The sequence below is a fragment of the Melanostigma gelatinosum genome, assembly GCF_949748355.1.
Source record: "Melanostigma gelatinosum genome assembly, chromosome: 22".
Taxonomy (NCBI): domain Eukaryota; kingdom Metazoa; phylum Chordata; class Actinopteri; order Perciformes; family Zoarcidae; genus Melanostigma; species Melanostigma gelatinosum.
The window spans coordinates 12,070,778-12,092,812 of record NC_136655.1 but is presented as its reverse complement, the minus strand read 5'-3'; the positions used below and the strand labels follow the sequence as shown (position 1 = coordinate 12,092,812).

Genomic DNA, 22,035 nt, shown 5'->3' with positions numbered 1-22,035 from the left:
GGAGAATCTGTGTACGGAATGAAAATGGCTCACGGTTAAGCCCATTAGAGAAGGAGGGCAAGAATGGGACATGCTTAAACGCATAATGCCGTACATGGTTTCATGGTGAAAACATGGTGGTCTCTTCTAAGGAAATGAACCTTCTGATTACAGCTGAGTGGCAGGGCCTAATGATTCTGTCAACCGTCTAACACTTGACTAACTACTGGCCAGATTCTCTCAAATCAGACATGGATCTCAGCCAGAATGATGTTAGCGACCTGATCTTTCCACTACAGCAGCAACATACGACAACATTTCCACATGAAATAAAACACGAGAACAACCAACAATTCTTGCTCCTCGGGGAATGAAGCAAACTCTTTCCTCACTTGGACATTTAGAACATGACTTACATTTTAATTTAGTTTTACCTTCAACCAATACCAAGTTACTGCAGTTATATAGTTCCAGTTTAGTTGTATGCAGTAAAAGTACTCCTCAGTCCTAATATCTACACACACTATATTTAAATTGGGACGCAATATCTCAATATCACAGGCGATGGGTTAGCGTGATAGGTCTCGGCTTAAATCTCGGCCTACTGATGTGTTGATAAGCCATTCTTCTTTTAACACCTCAGTGATTTAAACTAAGAAGCATTTTAACTCAGTTTGCTCTGAAGTATAATCTTTGCATGAAAAGAAATCTGAGTAGCTGCAGAACACGTCATGTGGAACTCTCCCTGAGCTCTGAAGTTAACAAATAACTAACTACATCCTGGTTCATGCACCCAAGCCCTCATTTCTCATTTTGTCATTGATCCATTTGTCCTTTGTTAACCGGCAAAAAGCATTGTCTGGTTGACTAGAGCCAAAAGTGAGCGTTCCGACTTCGTCCACAATACACTTAATATTTTACCCATTATGTGTGAGGTCGATGACTCAAATATTACCAAGTCGTTGCTATTTCTGGCAGGAAACATTGGGTTTTAAGGGAATAAAAGAACCGACTTAAGTTCCAAACTCTCTTAAGCAGTTGATATTCAGTCGTGTGTTTGTGCAGCCAACCTGACCTCTTTCTAATCAGTAAACACTCACAATTCCCCACGGGAGTGAGTATCAGAGGTGTTGCTGTGGTTGAAATAGATTTGTTTCAATTGTGAATGCAACAAGACATGCAGGATATGCTTAATGTTTAACCCGATGTCTTTTTTCTTTTTCTAGTTTCCTGGTATATTGTGTGCATGAGTACGGGGCGGGCGGCTCCCATCGTGTGTGGATTGACACTGCACATATAAGCCCTGTGGGGGGCTTGTTTGTGCAGTTCTTCTTGGTTCCACCTGCTCTCCTGCAGCAATCCGGCAGCATGACCCCACAGCGATGGATGCTGGCGTTCTGCTTTTCACTGACCTCAGGTACCATGTTGCAATTGTTCATTTAATCATTGAATAGGAATGAATTCTTCGAAGCAGAAAAAAGTGACCAGGGACAAGGATATTGCAACATCTAATTACTACAATATGACCAAAACGTACGATGGAATTTTAGCATCAAAATGATAAAGTGCAATATTTTAACTCTTGCTGTTCTCAAAAAAGTATTTGTTTCCGCTCGATGCGTGGTGGAATAATTATTTTTATTTACTGTACTTAAGTATTTCAATTGCATGCTGCTTTATATTTCTACTATACTGTCAAAAATACATTTTTACTCCATGACATTTATTCGTCAGCTTCCGTGACAGGTTACTCTACCAATTTAGAATGTGCACACAAAACACATGATACGCTCGAAAAATATGATACACTGTGAAATCAGTCAGTACCAATCAATAATCCAATGAAGTATTAAGTCAATTAGTTTACACTGACAGGAGCAATTGCTCCTAATTGTGAGTACTTTTACTTTTGGTACTCTAAAGTAGAGGTATAGCTGAAAATAATTTGACTTGAAGTCGAAGGAGATGAAAATACTTTTACTTACGTGACATCTTCAATTTAGGGCTTTCAGAATTTAATATTGTGCTTTTGCTACTTTTACTACCACTAATATGCATTACCTGTGCCTTACATATCTAAATGCTGTATCTGGTATAATAATAACAACCCTGTTAGTAAGTATTTGTGTTGTTATTCATAATTCATCATTTTTACTTCCACCATGACTTTGTATTTCTCTCGTAGTTTTTGGCACAGGGGAAGCGGTGACAACAACCGATACTCAGACATGTGAGTACAAATCAATCAATGCTTGATGTTGATCAGTTTATTATACAGATTACTTTTTAACATCATTGCATTATGTCATAAGTACTGGATATATTGTTTGAAATCTTTCTGAAACATGTGCTGTTTCATCATGTGCTGTTTCATTGTTTTGTTGTTGAATTTAATTTCTCTGAAACATACTGATATATTGTTGACTGTTCCTTTTGTAAAAGAATACATTAAAAAAAGGTTTATTTTATGATATTTTATTCAATTATAGCTTTCTGAAGCTAGGTACAAACAAATTCCACTGCACGTTGCACTGCGTATGATTGTGTATGTGGCAAAAGTTGGGCATTTGGCTTGTTGATTTTAAAATGGTACTCTTAAAAATCATATTATACATGATGCTACTACAAAAAGTGAATTTACAAAATTGAGATCTAACTTGATGATTGAAAGGATCATTGAATTGACTTGTTTTGCTTCATTTCTGACCTCACTTATGTCTTCATTATCTGGCATTAATCTTTAAATTGTGATCAGACACTTGCAGGACAGTAGGCAGCGGGGTCGTCCAGACTTTCAGCGGTTCAAGTTTCTATGTTCGGTCCAACTGCCCGTTCACACTCACGCGCTTCACCCACAACCGGGTGGGATGTGATGTCACCGTACGGCGAGGGGACAACGGGCTGTTGGTCCAAATCGAGATCATCATCAACAAAGTCAGGACAGCTTTGCAGAATGGAAGCGTCCTGGTGGAGGGGAAAAGGTTCGGGCCCAAGCCAAACCCACCCTCGTACCGTTTCATTACACAACGCTGCAGCCACACACACACCTAATGACGAATGCAAAAGAAATGAAATCCAACCACACGTCCCCTGAGTGTTTTAACCAAAACTCACGAATCATTTACTTAAATTGACATTCATACTCAGCCACACAACCAGGTGTTTTATATTACTTTATTAATGACAGCGATGTTAGTTTATTATTAGCTTTGAGTGTGGGAAACTGTATCCTCACTGGTTTGTGAAATTAAAACACACAGTCAAGGTCACTTGTGGACTGATTTCTGGGAGGAGGAAACTGTAACACTTCACCAGTTTTATCATTATTTTCAAGTCAAGAGTTGAGGAAGTGAGAAGACTTCGTCAAAAGTCAAAACAAACACCTGTTGTATGTCAGGTGGTGAGCTTAAATGTGTCCGACAAAGAGGAAATGTATACCCAAAGAGTTTATTATATTACTTTTTATTTAATTGTCGTTAAAAACATGTTTTCTCTGTATCTGCGTTACGATCCAATGGCCAAGTGTTACCAAGTACATTTAGTATTGGACCACTTCCTACTTGTCCTCCACTACACCTCAGAGGGAAATATTCTACTTTTTACATGACTACAATTATTTGAAAACGTTAGTGACACAGAACATATGAAAATGTACAAGTGAACAGTGTGCGAAATACCCGGTGGCATCGGGGGTTCCCCGTCCGACAGTTTATTAACAGTAAATGTTCATTTGCTGACAGCGTTTCCCTTCCATACGACCACACCTACCAGCATATCTTTCAGTACGGCGTCTACACTCGACTGACGAGCTCGCTGCTTCCTCTGACTGTCACCTGGCACAATGTACCCGGAGGAATAGACGTCGTGTGGGTGAGTTGACATCATACAGTAGACACAACACACACTTAAGAGCAGAATCACAGTCACACCAATGCAATGCACGCATAATCAACACCTTAAGTTAATTGGAACATTCAACACGAACCTCACTCACTGAAGCCCATTTGTTTAAACTTGTTGTCAAGGTGGAGCTGGAGCAGGCGCTGAGCACCGACATGTCTGGACTCTGTGGAGAACACAACATCCCGGGTATGATGGTTAGATGACTGCAATTGAGAGCAGGTTGTGGTTGTGATCGCCTGTACTTTGACATTTGCTTGCGTACAGTTTGCTCTAAGAATGTACAATTTTCATGACTTCAGGCAACAGGCAGCAGTTGATCACAGAGAGCGTGATTCCTGAGGACACATGTCAAACCCGAGATCCTGTGTCCGCTAGTAATCTCGTAAGTTAACAGTTGTAATGGCTGACTGACGTCAAACACAAGTTGATGCTGTGATGATACTAGATTCCGGTCTTTTTGTGGTGCTCTGCTGTACTTTCTTTGTTTCTTTTCAATCATTGATCTCATCAAAAAGGGTTTGAATTTATTGTTGCTGCCGACTTTTAGTTATAAAGTAGCGTCTTTATAGGATATCATGGCAGTTTTTAAATATTGAGTCATAAACATCATGCTGCTGATTTTTGTTGTCTTGTCTGTCTTTGGAAGGCAATCCATTCAGCTGTGCTTAAACAATTAGGGTGCACACACCTCAATTAATTTTCACAATAATAACGATGATAATAATAACACCAATAACAATAATTATTCACGCCATTTGTATTGCACCTGTCATACAAGAAATGCAGCGCAACATGCATTACAATAAAAAGTAAATACACCCCATGCCATAATAAATAAAGGGAAAATTTGATGGAAAATAAACATGCTTGATAAAATGAGATGAAAATAAGAAATAAGATGAAATATGAATAACAAAAGGGTTGAAAATAAAACCCACTGAACAATTAAAAATAATATTACGATCAGTACCCATATTGTCAGCATTCACTTACATCAATAAGCACAGCAGCAGCATCTCCCTTCTCCTCTACTCTGTTCTTTTCTGCATCAGTGGTGGAGATTTACACTCACTCTGTACAATATGTCCTAGTTCCAGATGTTCAAGTGGTTTCTCTGATGATATTTGTAGCTATGCAGAACGTTCTTTTCCTACACCTTGGATTGTCTGCCAGCCAGGACGCCCGACTATATCCAACTCTGTGAAGAGAACATTTACGGCTACGAAACAAGCCGACACATCATCTGTTCGTTCTTCAAAGAAGTTGTACAACAGTGTGGCGAGAAAAGCTATATCTGGCAGCTATGGAGAGATGTAACCAAATGTGGTAGGTGCTCTTTAAAACTAGGTTTTTGGCCTGTTAGGACACTCATTTGATGGACACTTGATGTGATTGCCTTGTTTCTGTGGTTTAATGCAGAGGAACCAAGTTGTCCAGGAGATCTGGTTTATGAAAATCAGGGTCCAGCCTTTGTTCCCAGCTGCTCCAACCCGAACCCCACGCTCTCCAACCAGGAACTCACCAGCTCCTGTCTCTGCCCAAATGGTGAAAAAGCACTATCTGTCTTTATGATGTAGCTCTTCACATGTTTCATTCCTTGTTTAGCTTCCATGAGCCTAATAATAAAAAGGTATACATATTTGCATTTTAGGTAAAGTCCTTAATGATCGAGCATATGGCCATCACTGTGTCAGTGTGTCCAGCTGCTCTTGTGAGTTTGCTGGGAAGAACTACATCAGCGGAGACATACGAAGCACCAAGTGTCAGAAATGGTAATACCATTCAAACTTTATTTCAGACTGGGTCCCGAGCAATAAAAACGGGCGGGAAAACTGTTTTGATCCTTCTTTTTCGGGATAAATACAATGAACTGTTCTTAAGTTTTTAATTTCGGTTTTATCTTCACACAGTGTGTGTGACAGTGGGAAATGGCAATGCTCAGAGAACCTCTGCCCCACAAGATGTGTCATTGAAGGCCAGTTTGTGACAACATTCGATGGCAAACAGTATGGCATCCCTGGCAAATGTAAATATGTGGCTTCACAGGTGAATTTTTCCCACTACCCCAACATGTAACATCAATTAACCCACGTAGTCTTTATATGATACTAACTGCTCTTTTTCATTTTAAGGGTCTCAACTGGACAATGACAATCGTGTTTTCTGAAAAGGCACCCTCTGTGACTACAGTTATATTTCAGCTTTTTCAGGTACAAGCAGTCTTCGAGGGATTTAAAACAACATAATCTACCAAAAAAACACACCAATCAACAGTCATGGAATATAAATACCATTCTTTTTTGGTTTTGCAGGAAACATATATATTCTCACAGAACATGGTTACATTCGGTGGGGAGGAGATCACTGAACTTCATCAGTCTGGTAAAAAAAAAAGAAATTGGGAAGAAATGTTGTTCATGGACCTTAATTAAGGTCCAGTATGTCTAGTAGTCTAGTAATCCATCCATAATGGCTCATTTACCCACCCACCCATTCACATACAAAATCCCATCTCCCGTCAGATCATGCTCTGGTTTTATGGCAGTCCTCCATGTACGTCCAGGTCCACACGTCCTTTGGTTTGAATTTCCAAATCCAGATGTCTCCTGAAATCCAGCTGTACATCACCGCACCCAGAAGCCACTCTGGCATGATCTCAGGTAAGGATCTCAGTCTACAAACTAAATATATTCACTTTGGGATTCACTTTCATTATGACTTTTCTTTTTAAATTAGTTCTCAAGACCAAAATAATAAAAACAATAGAAAAATACTATCTATTTTCTGCGGCACGATCCAATTGGATGTGTATTCATAGCCAGTATGTCTTTCAGGTCTTTGTGGCAACAGCAACAATGACACCACGGATGACTTCACCACCAGCAGCGGGATCATCGAGAACTCAGCTCAACCGTTCACTCAGTCCTGGAGTGTGGCTGCTTGTGCAGTGAACATACCCGGGACCTGCTTCAACACTGACAATGGTACCAATTTATTACATAAATGTGCTTCAAAAATGTTGGAAATGGTTTCTGTTTGTATGTCTGTCCTTCGATTTACCCGAGAACCACTCATCCATTCGCCGAAACACTTGTATGTCGCTGAGGACCTACCTTGAGATCTACGGGACGTGTCTATTAGTAGTGCATTATGGACACAGTGTAGTGCATTGTTGGGGGATGCAACGATGTCATGGTTGTATTTTTACCCAGGATAAGGAAGCGCAGTGTCGAGTGTGAAGTTTTTTTATGAACGGCTCTCGAGAAAGTTGCAAGCAGCAACAGCAGAGGCTCAGCAACAGGTCCGTTTCTGAAGGGGCACTGCACTAGTGTGTATGAATTCATACTCAATATTTTATTTGCCTGCCTATCAGGCATGAGAAGTTATATAAAAAATAGACATCCAATTATACGTTTTTTATATTAAAACACTTGAATTTGCTCGCTAGCTTGCTGGCGTCTCTGTGATATGACACAAATACTCAACCTAGAAGGAAAAGCAAACACATTTAATGATTTCAATATGTATTTTTGCAGAGATATATGCTGAGAGAAAGTGCTCTGTGTTGAACAACCCAATTGGGATATTTGCTAAGTGCCACGGTCATATCCCAACTGATCACTACCACACGGTAACAAGACTTTTGCCCAAAACCAAATCCTGAATATGTTTTGGAGTTTTCAGCGATGAGTAGATCACTGACAGATTTTTTTTTAATTTCCAGGCTTGCATCCAAAGAACATGCAACTGTGGCAGCAGTCTGACTCAGTGCTTGTGTGCTGCTCTGGGCAGCTATGCCAAAGCCTGCGCCAGCCTGGGTGTTGTAATTGGTGACTGGAGGAAAGCCACGAACTGCAGTAAGTCCAGTTAATATACAATGTATTCTGTCTGCATCCTCCCACTTTATCGTTCAAAGTCCACTGAAAAAAAGCCAATGGAGTGATGTTCAACAAAACAACTTGTAACCGGTTGTATATGGACCCAAATGCAACACACAAGATTGCCGGGATCTTTGGCTTTTATTACAAACTTCCAGATACAGCAGGCAGAGTTAATCAGGATCAGGATCAGGATCAGAAGGCTGGTGGGTTTACCGGGAGTCAGGCAAGACGGGTATAGAACAGGAGATCAGTCCGCGAGAGCGTGCTAGGAGAGTCTGGCATTGGCAGGAGTCTATATTGGGGCTTGATTACTGATCAGAGGCAGGTGAGTGAACAGGTGAAGGGAGTTTAGACTGATGAGGAGGGAGTGACTGACAAGTTGAGTGAGGAGGGTGTGGAGCTGAACTGTGACACGACTGGTCCAAAAAGCCGAAATCAAATCAATTCTGTTGCTGGCAATTTATGAGATTTGCTGTTGACATTTGTGATAACAATAAAAAGATGATTAAAAACCTTTCAGACCCCAGATGTTTACAACAGTAAATGTAAAGGCTTTATACAGACTATAGGTTGAATCAACTACGTTACAAGAGTGTACATTTATGTGAAAGAAGAATGTCACATTTGAGTTGATGTAGTATACGAAATCAGTGGTACATTTAATGTTGCGTCCCAGCTGTGAAATGTCAGAAGAACCAAGAGTTCTCCTACAACATGCAAGCCTGCAACCACACATGCCGTTCTCTGTCTGGCCCCGACCTTCTCTGTGGGCTGGACGACGATCCTGTGGAGGGCTGTGGCTGTCCGCAGGGAACTCACCTGAACCAAGGACAAGTCTGTACCCCGAAGGCAGAGTGTGCCTGTTACTACCACAAAGGTACTATGGCCCCGGGGGCCGCTGTTATCGACGGACGAAAGTGGTGAGCTGATCATCTGAGTACCTAACCAAGCCTTCCCAATACTGTTATAGTTGCCTAATTGTGCTGTCTCCACCTTTGATGTACATATACGTAAGCAAAATTGTGCTATATATGTCAAAGCAAACATTGTGTCTATTGCAGCGTCTGCGAGAATGGAGAACTGCGCTGTTCTCAGGATTGTGGTAAATATATATTCTTCTGTCATAATCATATCGACATCATACTCATCCTTTGTTGTCTTTTGTTTTCAACTTCATTCATTTGTTAAAAGTGGAAATTCACCCAGAATGTTAGCATTAAAAAAGTCTTAAAAAAAAAGAAAAGTAAAACTTAATAATGTGTCAAACTGTCTGAAATATAATTGACACAGGGTGCACGAATGGGAAGGTTTGTGTTCATTGCTCTGAGGATGCAGTTAACACGGCTCAGAAAACCTGCGACTATATCAACAAACCAACGGTAGGTCAACTGATTATATGTTTGTGTCCATGGCTTTCTTATTCATTCATTTATTCTTCAATTAAAAGCAGCAGCTGACTAATTACCCGTTAAAACTGATGAATAATATGGCTATTTATTATTAATAGCATTAGGGAGACATATTTCTTTCGGTGATGCTTTTCTTATACCATAATTGAAAGCAGCATGCTACTGAAATCTGAGATTTTATTTTTACATAACCTTCCTGTCAGTAAATCATATCCCGAACATCAACCCTTTGTCCAGGTACAGGTTTCTATTATTGTGATGGCTAAAACATTCCCTAATGCTAAGATATGTTTATTTTGCTGTGATTTCCAGGGTGCCAGTGTGACCTGTGAGAGTGGCTGTTACTGCCCACATGACCAGTATGAGGATCACCAGGGAAACTGTGTTTCTCTGAACAACTGCACCTGTATGTACAGTGGCAAAGTATTCAGTGCGGGACAGCGCGTCAAAACCAACTGTAAAACATGGTAACACCTCCTCCTTTCTCCTACTTGTTCATTCTAAAAGGTCGTATCTCATCAGAAGCTAATAAAGCCGCGATGAAGAGGCTGACTGAAAGGTTGACATCGCTCTATGTTACAGTATCTGTGGTCAGGGTCAGTGGCACTGCAAAGACAAGCCTTGCACGGGGCAGTGTCAAGTTTACGGAAACGGACACTACCAGACCTTTGACTCCAAACGGTACCGCTTTGCTGGACAGTGTCAGTACACACTTGTCGAGGTGAGACCGGAATGAATCCACAGCTCACGTGTGTCTTTGCTGAAGCTTTGTAGGCCTCCAATGCATCGCCTTCAAACGGACACAGTATAGTTTGCCATATTTCGTTAACTTTTTAACTCTTATTGCTTTAGGACGCCTGTGGAAATAGAAACGGCACCTTCTCTGTCAGAGTGGAGAGTGTCCCCTGCTGTGACGAGGCGCTCACCTGCTCTCGCTCCATCATCCTCGACCTGCAGGTGGACGGCTGTTTGTCTGATTCAATTTCACAGATAAATGTTTGTCAGTCAGTAAAAGTCGAGTAACTTGTTCATCAGCATTTAAAACTATCCTTACACTGTGAGTTGTATTTGTGTTGACCTAAAAAGGGCGAAGTCACGCTGACGCTGAGCGACATGAAGGTGACCAGACGCCTCCATGAAGGCTGGACTCCGCGGGAAGATTCCCTTTACTCCACACACACTTTGGGACTCTACGTCGTAATCTCAGTGCCGAGCAGAGGGATAACTCTCATCTGGGACAAACACACCCGGATCACCATAGAGCTGCATGCATACTGGAGGGTGAGTGATGAGTATTTTGAAATATCGTAATTTATATAAATCACTCAGACTAAATAAAAAAAACTGAATTTAGATTTGAAATCAACATTTTGTACAATTGCTTAATGTCTTCTTTCTTTATTTCTCAACTTTGACCTGATTTATTTATATAACCAGCTCAAGTCAACTCGGGTTTATATCAAAATTACTATGTATTGGAATTTGAAATTTGGTGGTGTCAGAAAAGACACTTACACTTTATTTAAGCATTGATCATAACTAATAGCAACTTCCTCCCTAAGTCTCAGCAGTTACTTTCATTTTTAGTGTACTTTCAGAACTTTTTATTGACTTTTTAACCATCTCTCCTTCAGAAACAAGTGTGCGGCCTCTGTGGGAATTTTGACTCCAATGAGATGAATGACCTACTGATAAGTGGCTCAGCAGGTAAACTGATTTTCTTTTTGCTTGATAAAGGACTTTTACTTTTGTCATGGTGGTCAAATTAACACCCCAAAAAAATGTTTTTGCTAGTGTCCAGTCCCCTGGCATTTGGCAACAGCTGGAAAGCCGCCACACCTCCTTGCTCTGATGTGACCACTGAGATATTTCCATGTGAACGCAACTCCTACTGCTCAGCCTGGGCCCAGCGGCGCTGTATGATCCTTACAGGAGACACATTCCATGAATGCCACTTAAAAGTATGCATGTTACATATTTAGCATGGCACAAACACCAGGGTCAGGGGTTAGACTCATGTGCAGGTCTTTAATTGCTATACATTTGGGATTTCCTCATCCAAATCTGTTGCAATATGAAACCATATAACTATTTACAGTAAAGGACCCTCACAGAGACTGTGTTAATACAAACTCTATTCTGGTTGTTTTACAATCCCCAGGTGGATCCACAGCCCTACTACCATGCCTGTGTGCAGGAGTCCTGCTCCTGTGAGTTTGAAGGGAAGTTCCTTGGCTTCTGCACAGCTGTGGCCGCCTACGCAGAGGCCTGCAGCGACCAGGATGTGTGTGTGAAATGGAGGACACCTGATATGTGTCGTGAGTTAAGACCCTTTTTTCCCTCACTAATACACCTTCAACTTTACTGTTTTTTCGACATGTTAACGGCACTGTGACATTTTAGAATAACTTATGACTCAAACCCATGAAGAGAACACAGATAACATAATCACTGGTCAGTTCTCAAACTGACTTTGTTATTGGGCTATGCTAATCTATTGTTTCAGTTTACTTTCTTGCTAGAGTTAAATAATACGACACATTTGGTATTACAGACAATTTAAAAGTATCTTAAAAGTATCTGCTTAGAATTTCACAAACGTCATACACATTCTGTAATGGTTTATCAATAGTTCAATGTTTCTTAGTCACTGTGTAAGACACATAAATAAAATAATCAATCATTATAGTCAATCCATACAACAAAAAGTGTTTCAATCATTATTGGAAACTAACGCTTTAAAAGTTTAACCTGTGATAATTTAAACCCTAGCGGTTTACTGTGACTACTACAACGAGCAGGGGCAGTGTAGCTGGCACTATGAAGCCTGTGGCGAGATGCTGACCTGTGGCAAAGACAACTACATCACTCACAAGCTGGAAGGTAACCAGACTTTCTCAGTTGTATCGAAATATTACAGCTAAACTTAATTCTTAATCATCTGTTCGGGAGATGAAAATTGAAAATAATGTCTTAATGTTACTTAGTTTGTCTATAATTCTGGCGGTATTGCAAACAAACCTGGTCTCCTAATGAAATCCTCACAATCTAGATCGAATCAAATGTTTCTTTTCTAGTCAATGCATACGGAAGCATTTCCACCCATACAATAAACATTTTGTTTACTGTTGGAAAAGGCTGCTACCCTAGATGTTCAAAGGAGGAGCCGTACTATGATGAAAATACTGGGGAATGCAGTAAATTAAGAAACTGCACCTGTTATTTTAATGACACTGTCATTAAACCTCGGGCAGTGGTAATGATACAGTCTATTGAGTGGTAAGTTGGTTCATTCTGTTTTTTTTGTCATTTAAATCTTTATTCATTTAAACATATTAACATGATACATAGTTAGGCCATTCTTAATATATATAGACTGTTTCTAAATATCTACATGTCCAGGCTAACCATAATATTAATTTAATTATTCATTACATTGACAACTGGATGTTTCTTATTCTCCCATGTAATTATTTTCAGCCACTGTGACAATGGAACAATAAACTGCCGTAAGTGTCGATTATATTCATGAACCACTACATCTACTATTTCATGTGTCTATTACCAGTTACACAAAACTATTAAGTAGTTTTTGAGGCACTTAGCTTTTTAAATGGTTTTAGAGTAAATGTGCCAAAACAGAAGCTGTTTTCAAAACACCAGACCTCAATTCCACCTCTCCTCCGACAGCACCTCCAATACCTCCACCCACCACCACACCTGCCACCACTCCGACATCAAGCACTCCCACTACAGCTAGCTTAACTACGGCTGAAACATGGTCAACAGCTCCTCCCACCGCCTCTTCACCAATGACGACCATTAACAATACCTCAACTACGACTGACAATTGGTCAACTGAGCTTTCCACCACATCTACTCCAACAACTACAACTTCCTTAACTACGGCTGAAACATGGTCAACAGCGCCTCCCACCGCCTCTTCACCAATGACGACCATCAACAATATCTCAACTACGACTGACAATTTGACAACTGTGCTTTCCACCACATCTACTCCAACAACTACAACTTCCTTAACTACGGCTGAAACATGGTCAACAGCTCCTCCCACCGCCTCTTCACCAATGACGACCATTAACAATACCTCAACTACGACTGACAATTGGTCAACTGAGCTTTCCACCACATCTACTCCAACAACTACAACTTCCTTAACTATGGCTGAAACATGGTCAACAGCTCCTCCCACCGCCTCTTCACCAATGACGACCATTAACAATACCTCAACTACGACTGACAATTGGTCAACTGATCTTTCCACCACATCTACTCCAACAACTACAACTTCCTTAACTATGGCTGAAACATGGTCAACAGCTCCTCCCACCGCCTCTTCACCAATGACGACCATTAACAATACCTCAACTACGACTGACAATTGGTCAACTGATCTTTCCACCACATCTACTCCAACAACTACAACTTCCTTAACTACGGCTGAAACATGGTCAACAGCGCCTCCCACCGCTTCTTCACCAATGACGACCATTAACAATACCTCAACTACGACTGACAATTGGTCAACTGAGCTTTCCACCACATCTACTCCAACAACTACAACTTCCTTAACTACGGCTGAAACATGGTCAACAGCTCCTCCCACCGCCTCTTCACCAATGACGACCATTAACAATATCTCAACTACGACTGACAATTTGACAACTGTGCTTTCCACCACATCTACTCCAACAACTACAACTTCCTTAACTACGGCTGAAACATGGTCAACAGCTCCTCCCACCGCCTCTTCACCAATGACGACCATTAACAATACCTCAACTACGACTGACAATTGGTCAACTGAGCTTTCCACCACATCTACTCCAACAACTACAACTTCCTTAACTACGGCTGAAACATGGTCAACAGCTCCTCCCACCGCCTCTTCACCAATGACGACCATTAACAATACCTCAACTACGACTGACAATTGGTCAACTGAGCTTTCCACCACATCTACTCCAACAACTACAACTTCCTTAACTATGGCTGAAACATGGTCAACAGCTCCTCCCACCGCCTCTTCACCAATGACGACCATTAACAATACCTCAACTACGACTGACAATTGGTCAACTGATCTTTCCACCACATCTACTCCAACAACTACAACTTCCTTAACTACGGCTGAAACATGGTCAACAGCGCCTCCCACCGCTTCTTCACCAATGACGACCATTAACAATACCTCAACTACGACTGACAATTGGTCAACTGAGCTTTCCACCACATCTACTCCAACAACTACAACTTCCTTAACTACGGCTGAAACATGGTCAACAGCTCCTCCCACCGCCTCTTCACCAATGACGACCATTAACAATATCTCAACTACGACTGACAATTTGACAACTGTGCTTTCCACCACATCTACTCCAACAACTACAACTTCCTTAACTACGGCTGAAACATGGTCAACAGCTCCTCCCACCGCCTCTTCACCAATGACGACCATTAACAATATCTCAACTACGACTGACAATTTGACAACTGTGCTTTCCACCACATCTACTCCAACAACTACAACTTCCTTAACTACGGCTGAAACATGGTCAACAGCTCCTCCCACCGCCTCTTCACCAATGACGACCATTAACAATACCTCAACTACGACTGACAATTGGTCAACTGAGCTTTCCACCACATCTACTCCAACAACTACAACTTCCTTAACTACGGCTGAAACATGGTCAACAGCTCCTCCCACCGCCTCTTCACCAATGACGACCATTAACAATACCTCAACTACGACTGACAATTGGTCAACTGAGCTTTCCACCACATCTACTCCAACAACTACAACTTCCTTAACTACGGCTGAAACATGGTCAACAGCTCCTCCCACCGCCTCTTCACTAATGACGACCATTAACAATATCTCAACTACGACTGACAATTTGACAACTGTGCTTTCTACCACATCTACTCCAATAACGAATTTAACCACTCAACCCAGTACCACCGCCTCAGAGGCAACGGCGTCTAAATCGACGACGATGCCACCAACAACATATACCATTGAGATTTCAAGCTCCACACCCAATAGTGAGTGCCATCTACTTGTTCCGCACATTATTCTGTTTTTTAGTTATCCTAGCAATCAGTTCCTTAAATGACCAAAACTATCTTTTAGTATTTTATTTGTTCACTGTCTTCAACTGTTTTGTGGTTATCAAAGCACCAGTGTGTGAGTGTACAGACCTGAAGAGGAGAAAACGCTGGGATTGTGGTGAGACGTGGACAGAGGATTGCTTCCATAAGACCTGTGCAGGCGGGACGATAGAGTTAACTTCAATGGTTTGCCCGGAGCTTTCAATTCCCAACTGCCCAAGAGGCCAGGTCACAAAAGTCTCGGATGGATGCTGTGAAACATGGAAGTGTGACTGTAAGTGTATCCTTGTCTGGATCAGGATAAAAGTGGTACATTGACTGACCAACAAAGCCATTACGAGTGTGGCTAATTCATTTTTAAATACATTTGTGTTGTGCGTCCATATCTACTAAAATCCCCTCGTATCCTTCCTAGGTCGCTGTGAGCTATATGGGGACCCCCACTACATCTCTTTCCAAGGTGTAAATTTTGACTTCCTGGTCGAATGCAGCTACATCCTGGTGGAGGAGAGGTCACCACGTCATACCCTGACCATTGCTGCGGAAAACAAAGACTGTGTAGAAGGCCTCCATGGCTCCTGTGTTAAAAGCATCATCGTGCAATATCAGAACAATATAGCTACACTCAGTATCCTTCCAGATTTGTTACAGGTAGGATACAATGCAACTCTATTTATTCATAGTATGCCATGCCCTACTATACAATGTATTGGCTATGTGGCTACAAGGATGCTAATAATAATTTTCTGTGATAAAGGATGTTTTTAGGAGGCTCTAGTATATAAGGATACCATGCTCTATTAAAGAGTTATTAGACAGTTGGTTTGATGCTGATCTAATCTGCCAGATTGATACTGATCTAATCTGCCCTAGGCCACTCTGAACAACGTGACCATAGAGCCACCGTATGAGGAGCATGGGATTAGGTTTGAGACCACGATGTACGCAGTGTCAATCTACCTGCCAGAGATCCGTTCTTATGTCTCCCTCAGTCCGGCCTATACCCTGGTGGTCAGTTTGGCCATGGAGCACTTCCTCAACAACACCCAGGGACAATGTGGTGGGTAATGGATTTGTAGGCTATCAAAACCAAACACTATGTTTAGCTTAACGCTGCATTAAAAACCTTCTGATCAGCAGCCCGGGCAGAAAGAAACACAAATTCCATAGAAATTTGTTGACTGTGTTCCAATTTGCTTGGTCACATTTTACGCCTACATTTCTTTGCCAGCCACTTTCTCTTTTATTTGTATCTGTGTATAATAGACACCAAATTGCACCTCTGTCATTTCTTCTCCAGGTGTATGTGGTGTTGGATCATGTATCCGTAAAGGAGGGCAGATGGAGGACGACAGCTGCTGTGATAAGACGGCTTACGACTGGGTGTACGACGACCCGCTGAAACCAGCCTGTGCTTTTACACCAAGGGACGTACCTTGTCTCTCACCGACTACAGTACTCCCTACACCCACCCCCTGCCATGCGAGCCTTCTATGTGAGCTGCTGGACCACCCGTAAGCTCCACACACTAACACACACAGCTCCTCAGGGAATTGGCAGGAGAATTGAGAATTACTGTGTTTGTCACACTTTATGTTATATGCTCAAGGCACAATGCTTTGCCTTTACTTAAGAGCTATCTTTGTGACTAATGCAGACGTGTCGTAGCAACCACCCAGAGTCACCTGTAACACCCATGACTACTAATGCCCTAGCAGTCACCTGTAACACTTTAACAACCTCCAAGCAACCACCTAGAAGTGACCCAGAAACCAGCTCGTGCCACCCTAGTAACTCCATACGTCAATGGTGTATAACCATGGCTGTCTGTCTGTCTTTGTTTCCCCAGAGCCTTTTCAAATTGCAGCCAGTATGTGAATTTGAACCTTAAAAAGAAGAACTGTGAGTTTGATTCATGCAGGAATGGTCCTTGCTCTTCACTAGAGCAAGCTGCTACTGAATGCATGACAGCTGGCTTCTGTATTGACTGGCGAGCACTGACTAATGGAAACTGCAGTATGTATCCGTTATCATTTTTCTTATTCTCCGTAGAGCAAAGAAAGAAAGACCAAGGACTTAATGTATTTGCACAATTCTTTTTATGTTTTTATGGCCTGACTGTAATGATGTTTTGATTAAAAGATAAATTCCTCTTTAAACTGACACATTATCACCTAATTATCCTTGTTCATGTTCCAGCTGTGCCATGTCCAAAAGGATTGGTTTACAGAGAATGTCATGACAGGCTGGATGACTTCTGCTATGGAGGGTTTGTAAAACACACATACTTACTCTTGTGACATTTATTTCTCACTTTATTAAATTGAAAATGTTTCCCCTGTCACCATTTCTCTTGTGGTTTGGCTGTACAGAAAGGTTTATCGAGGATCCTCCCTCAAGAGCAGCAGAGAAGGCTGTTTTTGTCCCAGCGGCCAAATCAAGGCAGGAAACCACTCAAACACCTGTGTGTCGGACTGTCTCTGTGAGTAACACGGCCTAAAAGGCTGACCCTCACACCTAGACATGTGTTGCCGTTACTAGTGGTAATGTAGTGTTTGTGCCTTGTCCATTAGATTGTAAAGGACCACTCGGTGAGCCCAAACTGGTGAGTATCTTTGTCTCATCAGTGCAAACAACAGTATTATCCCTGACTCTAAATTGGATTCTAAATTTAAAAAAATATTTCTGTCTTGCAGCCTGGTGAGGAGTGGCAGTCTGGCTGTCACCTGTGTAAATGTAACAACCAGACTGTCACAGAGGAGTGTGTTCCTAAACCTCCTGAGCAAGTTCCGCCCTGTGGCCCCAAGTCTGTACTGCTAGACAGCGCTTGCTGTGGTAAACAGATTTGTGGTAAGCACTGGCAAGTCGTAATATTTTATAATCAGGGTATTAGTCAGAGACCTTTCTGCCCCCACATACTAAAACTAATCACACATTACTTTATTTTTCAGTTGAAAAGATTTGCAGTTATCATAAACAAACACATAAGGTAAGTTGTGTCTAATCTTGGCAAAGTAAAGTGTTTGGTCTCCCTTCGAGGAAACTAGATTGCTTTTTAGATTGAAGTGAATTTTTGTACTGTATAGTGTCTTGTTGTGATATCAGTCTTTGTGTTTGTAGATGGGAGACAGATGGAAGGATGCCGCCCATCCCTGCATTTCATTCAGTTGCAGCAAAGAGGGTATTCAGACTGAGACTAGAGTCTGTCCCCAAGACCAGTGTCCGGAGGTACTGCACACCCCCTGCTCTGCCTTGTTCTACAGTAATAACGCGTGTATTACTGCAATTCCCACTAGAGCATTGTTTTATAATAAAGGAAAAAGAGTTACATTTATTGGGTGTGGAAAGAAAGAATATATTCCTACAGGGGGTACATTTTTGAATTAAAAAGGGTTGGGGGGTGGATACCCAAGCCGTAGTTAGGTGTTAAAGAATAACTCAAACAAACATTTAACCTCTTACAATGTATTCACCAGGAGGACAGAATTTGGGACGACCAACACTGCTGCTTTACATGTAAGTTAAGTCAAACTCCATAAAATACTGAAGTCATTTACAACCGTCTTCACATTTTGTTGATGCTCTGCTTCCAATCATCAAACTGCATCAAAACAGTTTTTAATTTTCTCCGACTTCAGGTAACCAGAGCTGTATTCCGAAGGTGACCGGTATCAACGTTACAATCGACAACTGTACCACCGTCACGCGGTTACCTGTGTGTCAGGGCCAATGTGTGTCTCAGCCCAGGTGAGAAGAAATACTCTGATATTGACCAATACCAATAGTTGTGATACACATTTTGAGGTTTTTGGTGTTCATACGGAGTACTTTTACTTCAGCCCTGTGTACATTTTTGAGACTCTCTCCCCTCCGTCTTCCTTCCCTTTCCCTCCCACTCTTTCCTCGGCTCACTGCTACAGGGCTGTGTTACACGGTGACCTGCAGGTGATGCAGAAGAGCAATTGCTGTCAGGCGCGGAGCTCAGAGAGGAGACGAGTGACCCTGCAGTGCTTCGACCTCACGACCAGAGACTACACCTACAAGCACATCACCAGCTGCGAGTGCAGAGCCTGTAACATACTGCGCTGAAAAATCTCTGCAGCACAGACCGGAATAAGCTTTTTATCATGTTCCCTTCCGATTATCAAATCAAAATCGAATGTATTCAAATTGAATGGGTTATTAATTGAAGTCCCTCACTTTATTTCTTTATTTAAAGCAATTCATTAATCTGCTTTAAATCAAATAAATGTAATCATTGTCTACTCGCCAAAGTTTGTAGTGTGTCTCTTCTTTCGGTGCAGTAATAAACCTACCTTCACTAGCAAGGACCACACCATCAAATAGAAGCGTTCAACACAAGTTATTGCAGGTCAACACGAATGAGATGCGAGGCTTGAACTTCGTGTAGCTCGTCCGGTTAGCAGAATGAGCGGTGGGGAGCTTCGATAAGGAATCCGCTGTAGCATCTGGTCACGGCGAATCCTCAAGAACCCCATGTTACTCGAGACTAGATCGACTTGAGGTGAGATCTTTACGATGTCGGCGAATGTTGTGGAGGTAGCTCTTGGTCCAAGCTCTCGAAGTGATGGTAAAGTGCGGAGAACATCTGAGGCAGGCGAAAGGCAGCTTCTAAGGTTCGAGCAATTGTTTCCTTCACAAAGACTATCAACAGTGGATGTTACAGGTCCAGCCTTTCCCATAACAGGTTCAAAATTGTATTCATGCCAGACTGAAGACATGAAGTTTATTATCTTCTTTAAAATAAAACTTATATAATAAATAAACATTTTTCCCCTTTCTACCCCGAGATGTAAAAAAAACATCCCATCTGCATCATAAACACCACAACATTTGTCAATCAAATAATCTTACACTTACCAACAGCACATATAGGAAGAACTAAGCAGCCATTACTAGAATCAGGTGAATTAGCTTTGAATGATTATTCATACCACTGTTAATACTGTTGTCACTTGTGTAACAATACCGCTAACTGTTCATTTCAAATTCTATATTTGATCTATTCACAAGTAGATGGTGATACGAGATAAAGAAAAGTGCTGACAATGTCTTCTTGTAACATCGGGCATTTGAGTCTGATGCTGTCAATAATCAATTGAGCAGATTACTGACAGCATTGTCCAGCACTACACACACATCTGGGCACTGCAGAGAAAATTCCTTCTCTGCAGCTTCTTGGTCCTGTGCTCTGTGAAAGTGGTTGGTGCCAAAGTGTGATACTGTCAGGGAGCCGACCTCTTGTTCATTCCAGTCTGCAGCCACTAATGCATCCGGCAAAAGGTCTGTGGACGGCTTTTTTTGGGCATCCCTCTCTGGCAAAGTAACTAGGGATCCTCTTCCCTATAATAAGAAAGTAATCTTGTCACAGGGTGTGGTGGAGGACTCAAATGCAGACATGACCAAAAGTAGAGTGAAACAGGTCTTTAATGAACCAGGTAAACAAGAATCTTACATCGTAAACAGCAGGGAAACCAAGGACGAGATGAGAGATGAGGGTGGAAATCTGGCAGGGCAGGCAGACTGGGAAACAGGACGAGAAACACAGGTAGGTTGACATGACAATGATATGGCGAAGAGTGACTGAGAGGCAGGGGTTTATATAGTGACTTGAACAGGTGAGGCGAGTTGTGCTGATGAGGAGGGAGTGCTTGATTAGTGATCAGCGGCAGGTGAAGGGAGTTAGGCTGATGCTGAGGGAGTGGCTGACAGGTAGAGTGAGGAGGGTGTGGAGCAACACAAAGACACACACAGAAGAAGGCAAAGCCTGATCGTGACAACTCTTTAACAATGGTTTTCTCTTTTAAATAAAATTGTTCTAATTCTGTTGGCCCTCGGTGCATTCGAGAAGCTGACCTAAAATATGGCTTCGAGGTGGAACTGAAATGAACACAATCAGTGTTAACGTAAGGCTGACTCTTTTCAAAATAGTAACAAATCTGCCTACAGCTCCAGAGATCAATCCAGAGATCAATCTGAGGGGGTCACAAGACAGGTAACATGTTGGCAAAGAAGAAAAGAGAACCAATTTATCTTGTTTTTGCTCTTGTCTTGTGAGATTAGGAACATTTTTTGAATATTCTAGAGATCATTTTTCATATCTCAATGACAATAAAACACATTTCACCAACATTGTATCTTCTCATCTTGGCCCTTTGACCTCTTCTGTTTGACCATTCAATTCAGGATTTAAGTGTGACAAATAAATCAATGAGGTAGGTAAATGATGCTGAGTGTTTACATTAAATTACAGTCATTTAGCAGACACTTTTATCCAAAGCGACTTACAATTCAGATTCTCACATACACCGTCGGCACAGCTACGGGAGCAATTGTGGGGTTAAGTGCCTTGCTCAAGGACACATCGACATGCGACTAGCGGAGCCGGGGAACGAACCGCCGATCCTCTGAATAAAGGACGGCCCTGCTCTCCACTTAGCCACATTCGTTTAATAAGAATGAACGAAACTTCTTTATTTTTCGATTGTCATTATTAAGACATGCTCACTCTTCCATGACGTAAAAATAACGAGAAAATACATGATCTGTACAACTAGGTTGCAAATGAACCATAAACATCAAATATCAGATGAAATAAACTGCATTAAACACATCTGTATCAATAATCTAGATAATTAACACAAACACAGGTCAATTCTATTGTCTTGACTTTTACTTTTGAAATATTTTTACTTCCGGATTACCTG

At 41.6% G+C, this 22,035-nt stretch overlaps 1 protein-coding gene across 1 annotated transcript; it reads left to right on the top strand.

The window, feature by feature from the left end:
• Window positions 1-1,347: 1,347 nt before the first annotated feature.
• On the top strand, window positions 1,348-11,466 carry LOC306796110 (mucin-19; the record flags this gene model as incomplete). Its single annotated transcript, XM_079294888.1, is given in 22 exon segments — window positions 1,348-1,396; window positions 2,735-2,960; window positions 3,720-3,849; window positions 4,005-4,068; window positions 5,302-5,427; window positions 5,534-5,654; window positions 5,793-5,928; window positions 6,195-6,264; window positions 6,405-6,542; window positions 6,717-6,866; window positions 7,419-7,513; window positions 7,607-7,739; window positions 8,440-8,640; window positions 9,054-9,142; window positions 9,485-9,639; window positions 9,755-9,893; window positions 10,025-10,129; window positions 10,259-10,453; window positions 10,807-10,879; window positions 10,967-11,133; window positions 11,334-11,441; window positions 11,443-11,466. Coding segments are annotated over 22 exon segments (2,694 nt in total).
• Between the last annotated feature and the right edge of the window lie 10,569 nt (window positions 11,467-22,035).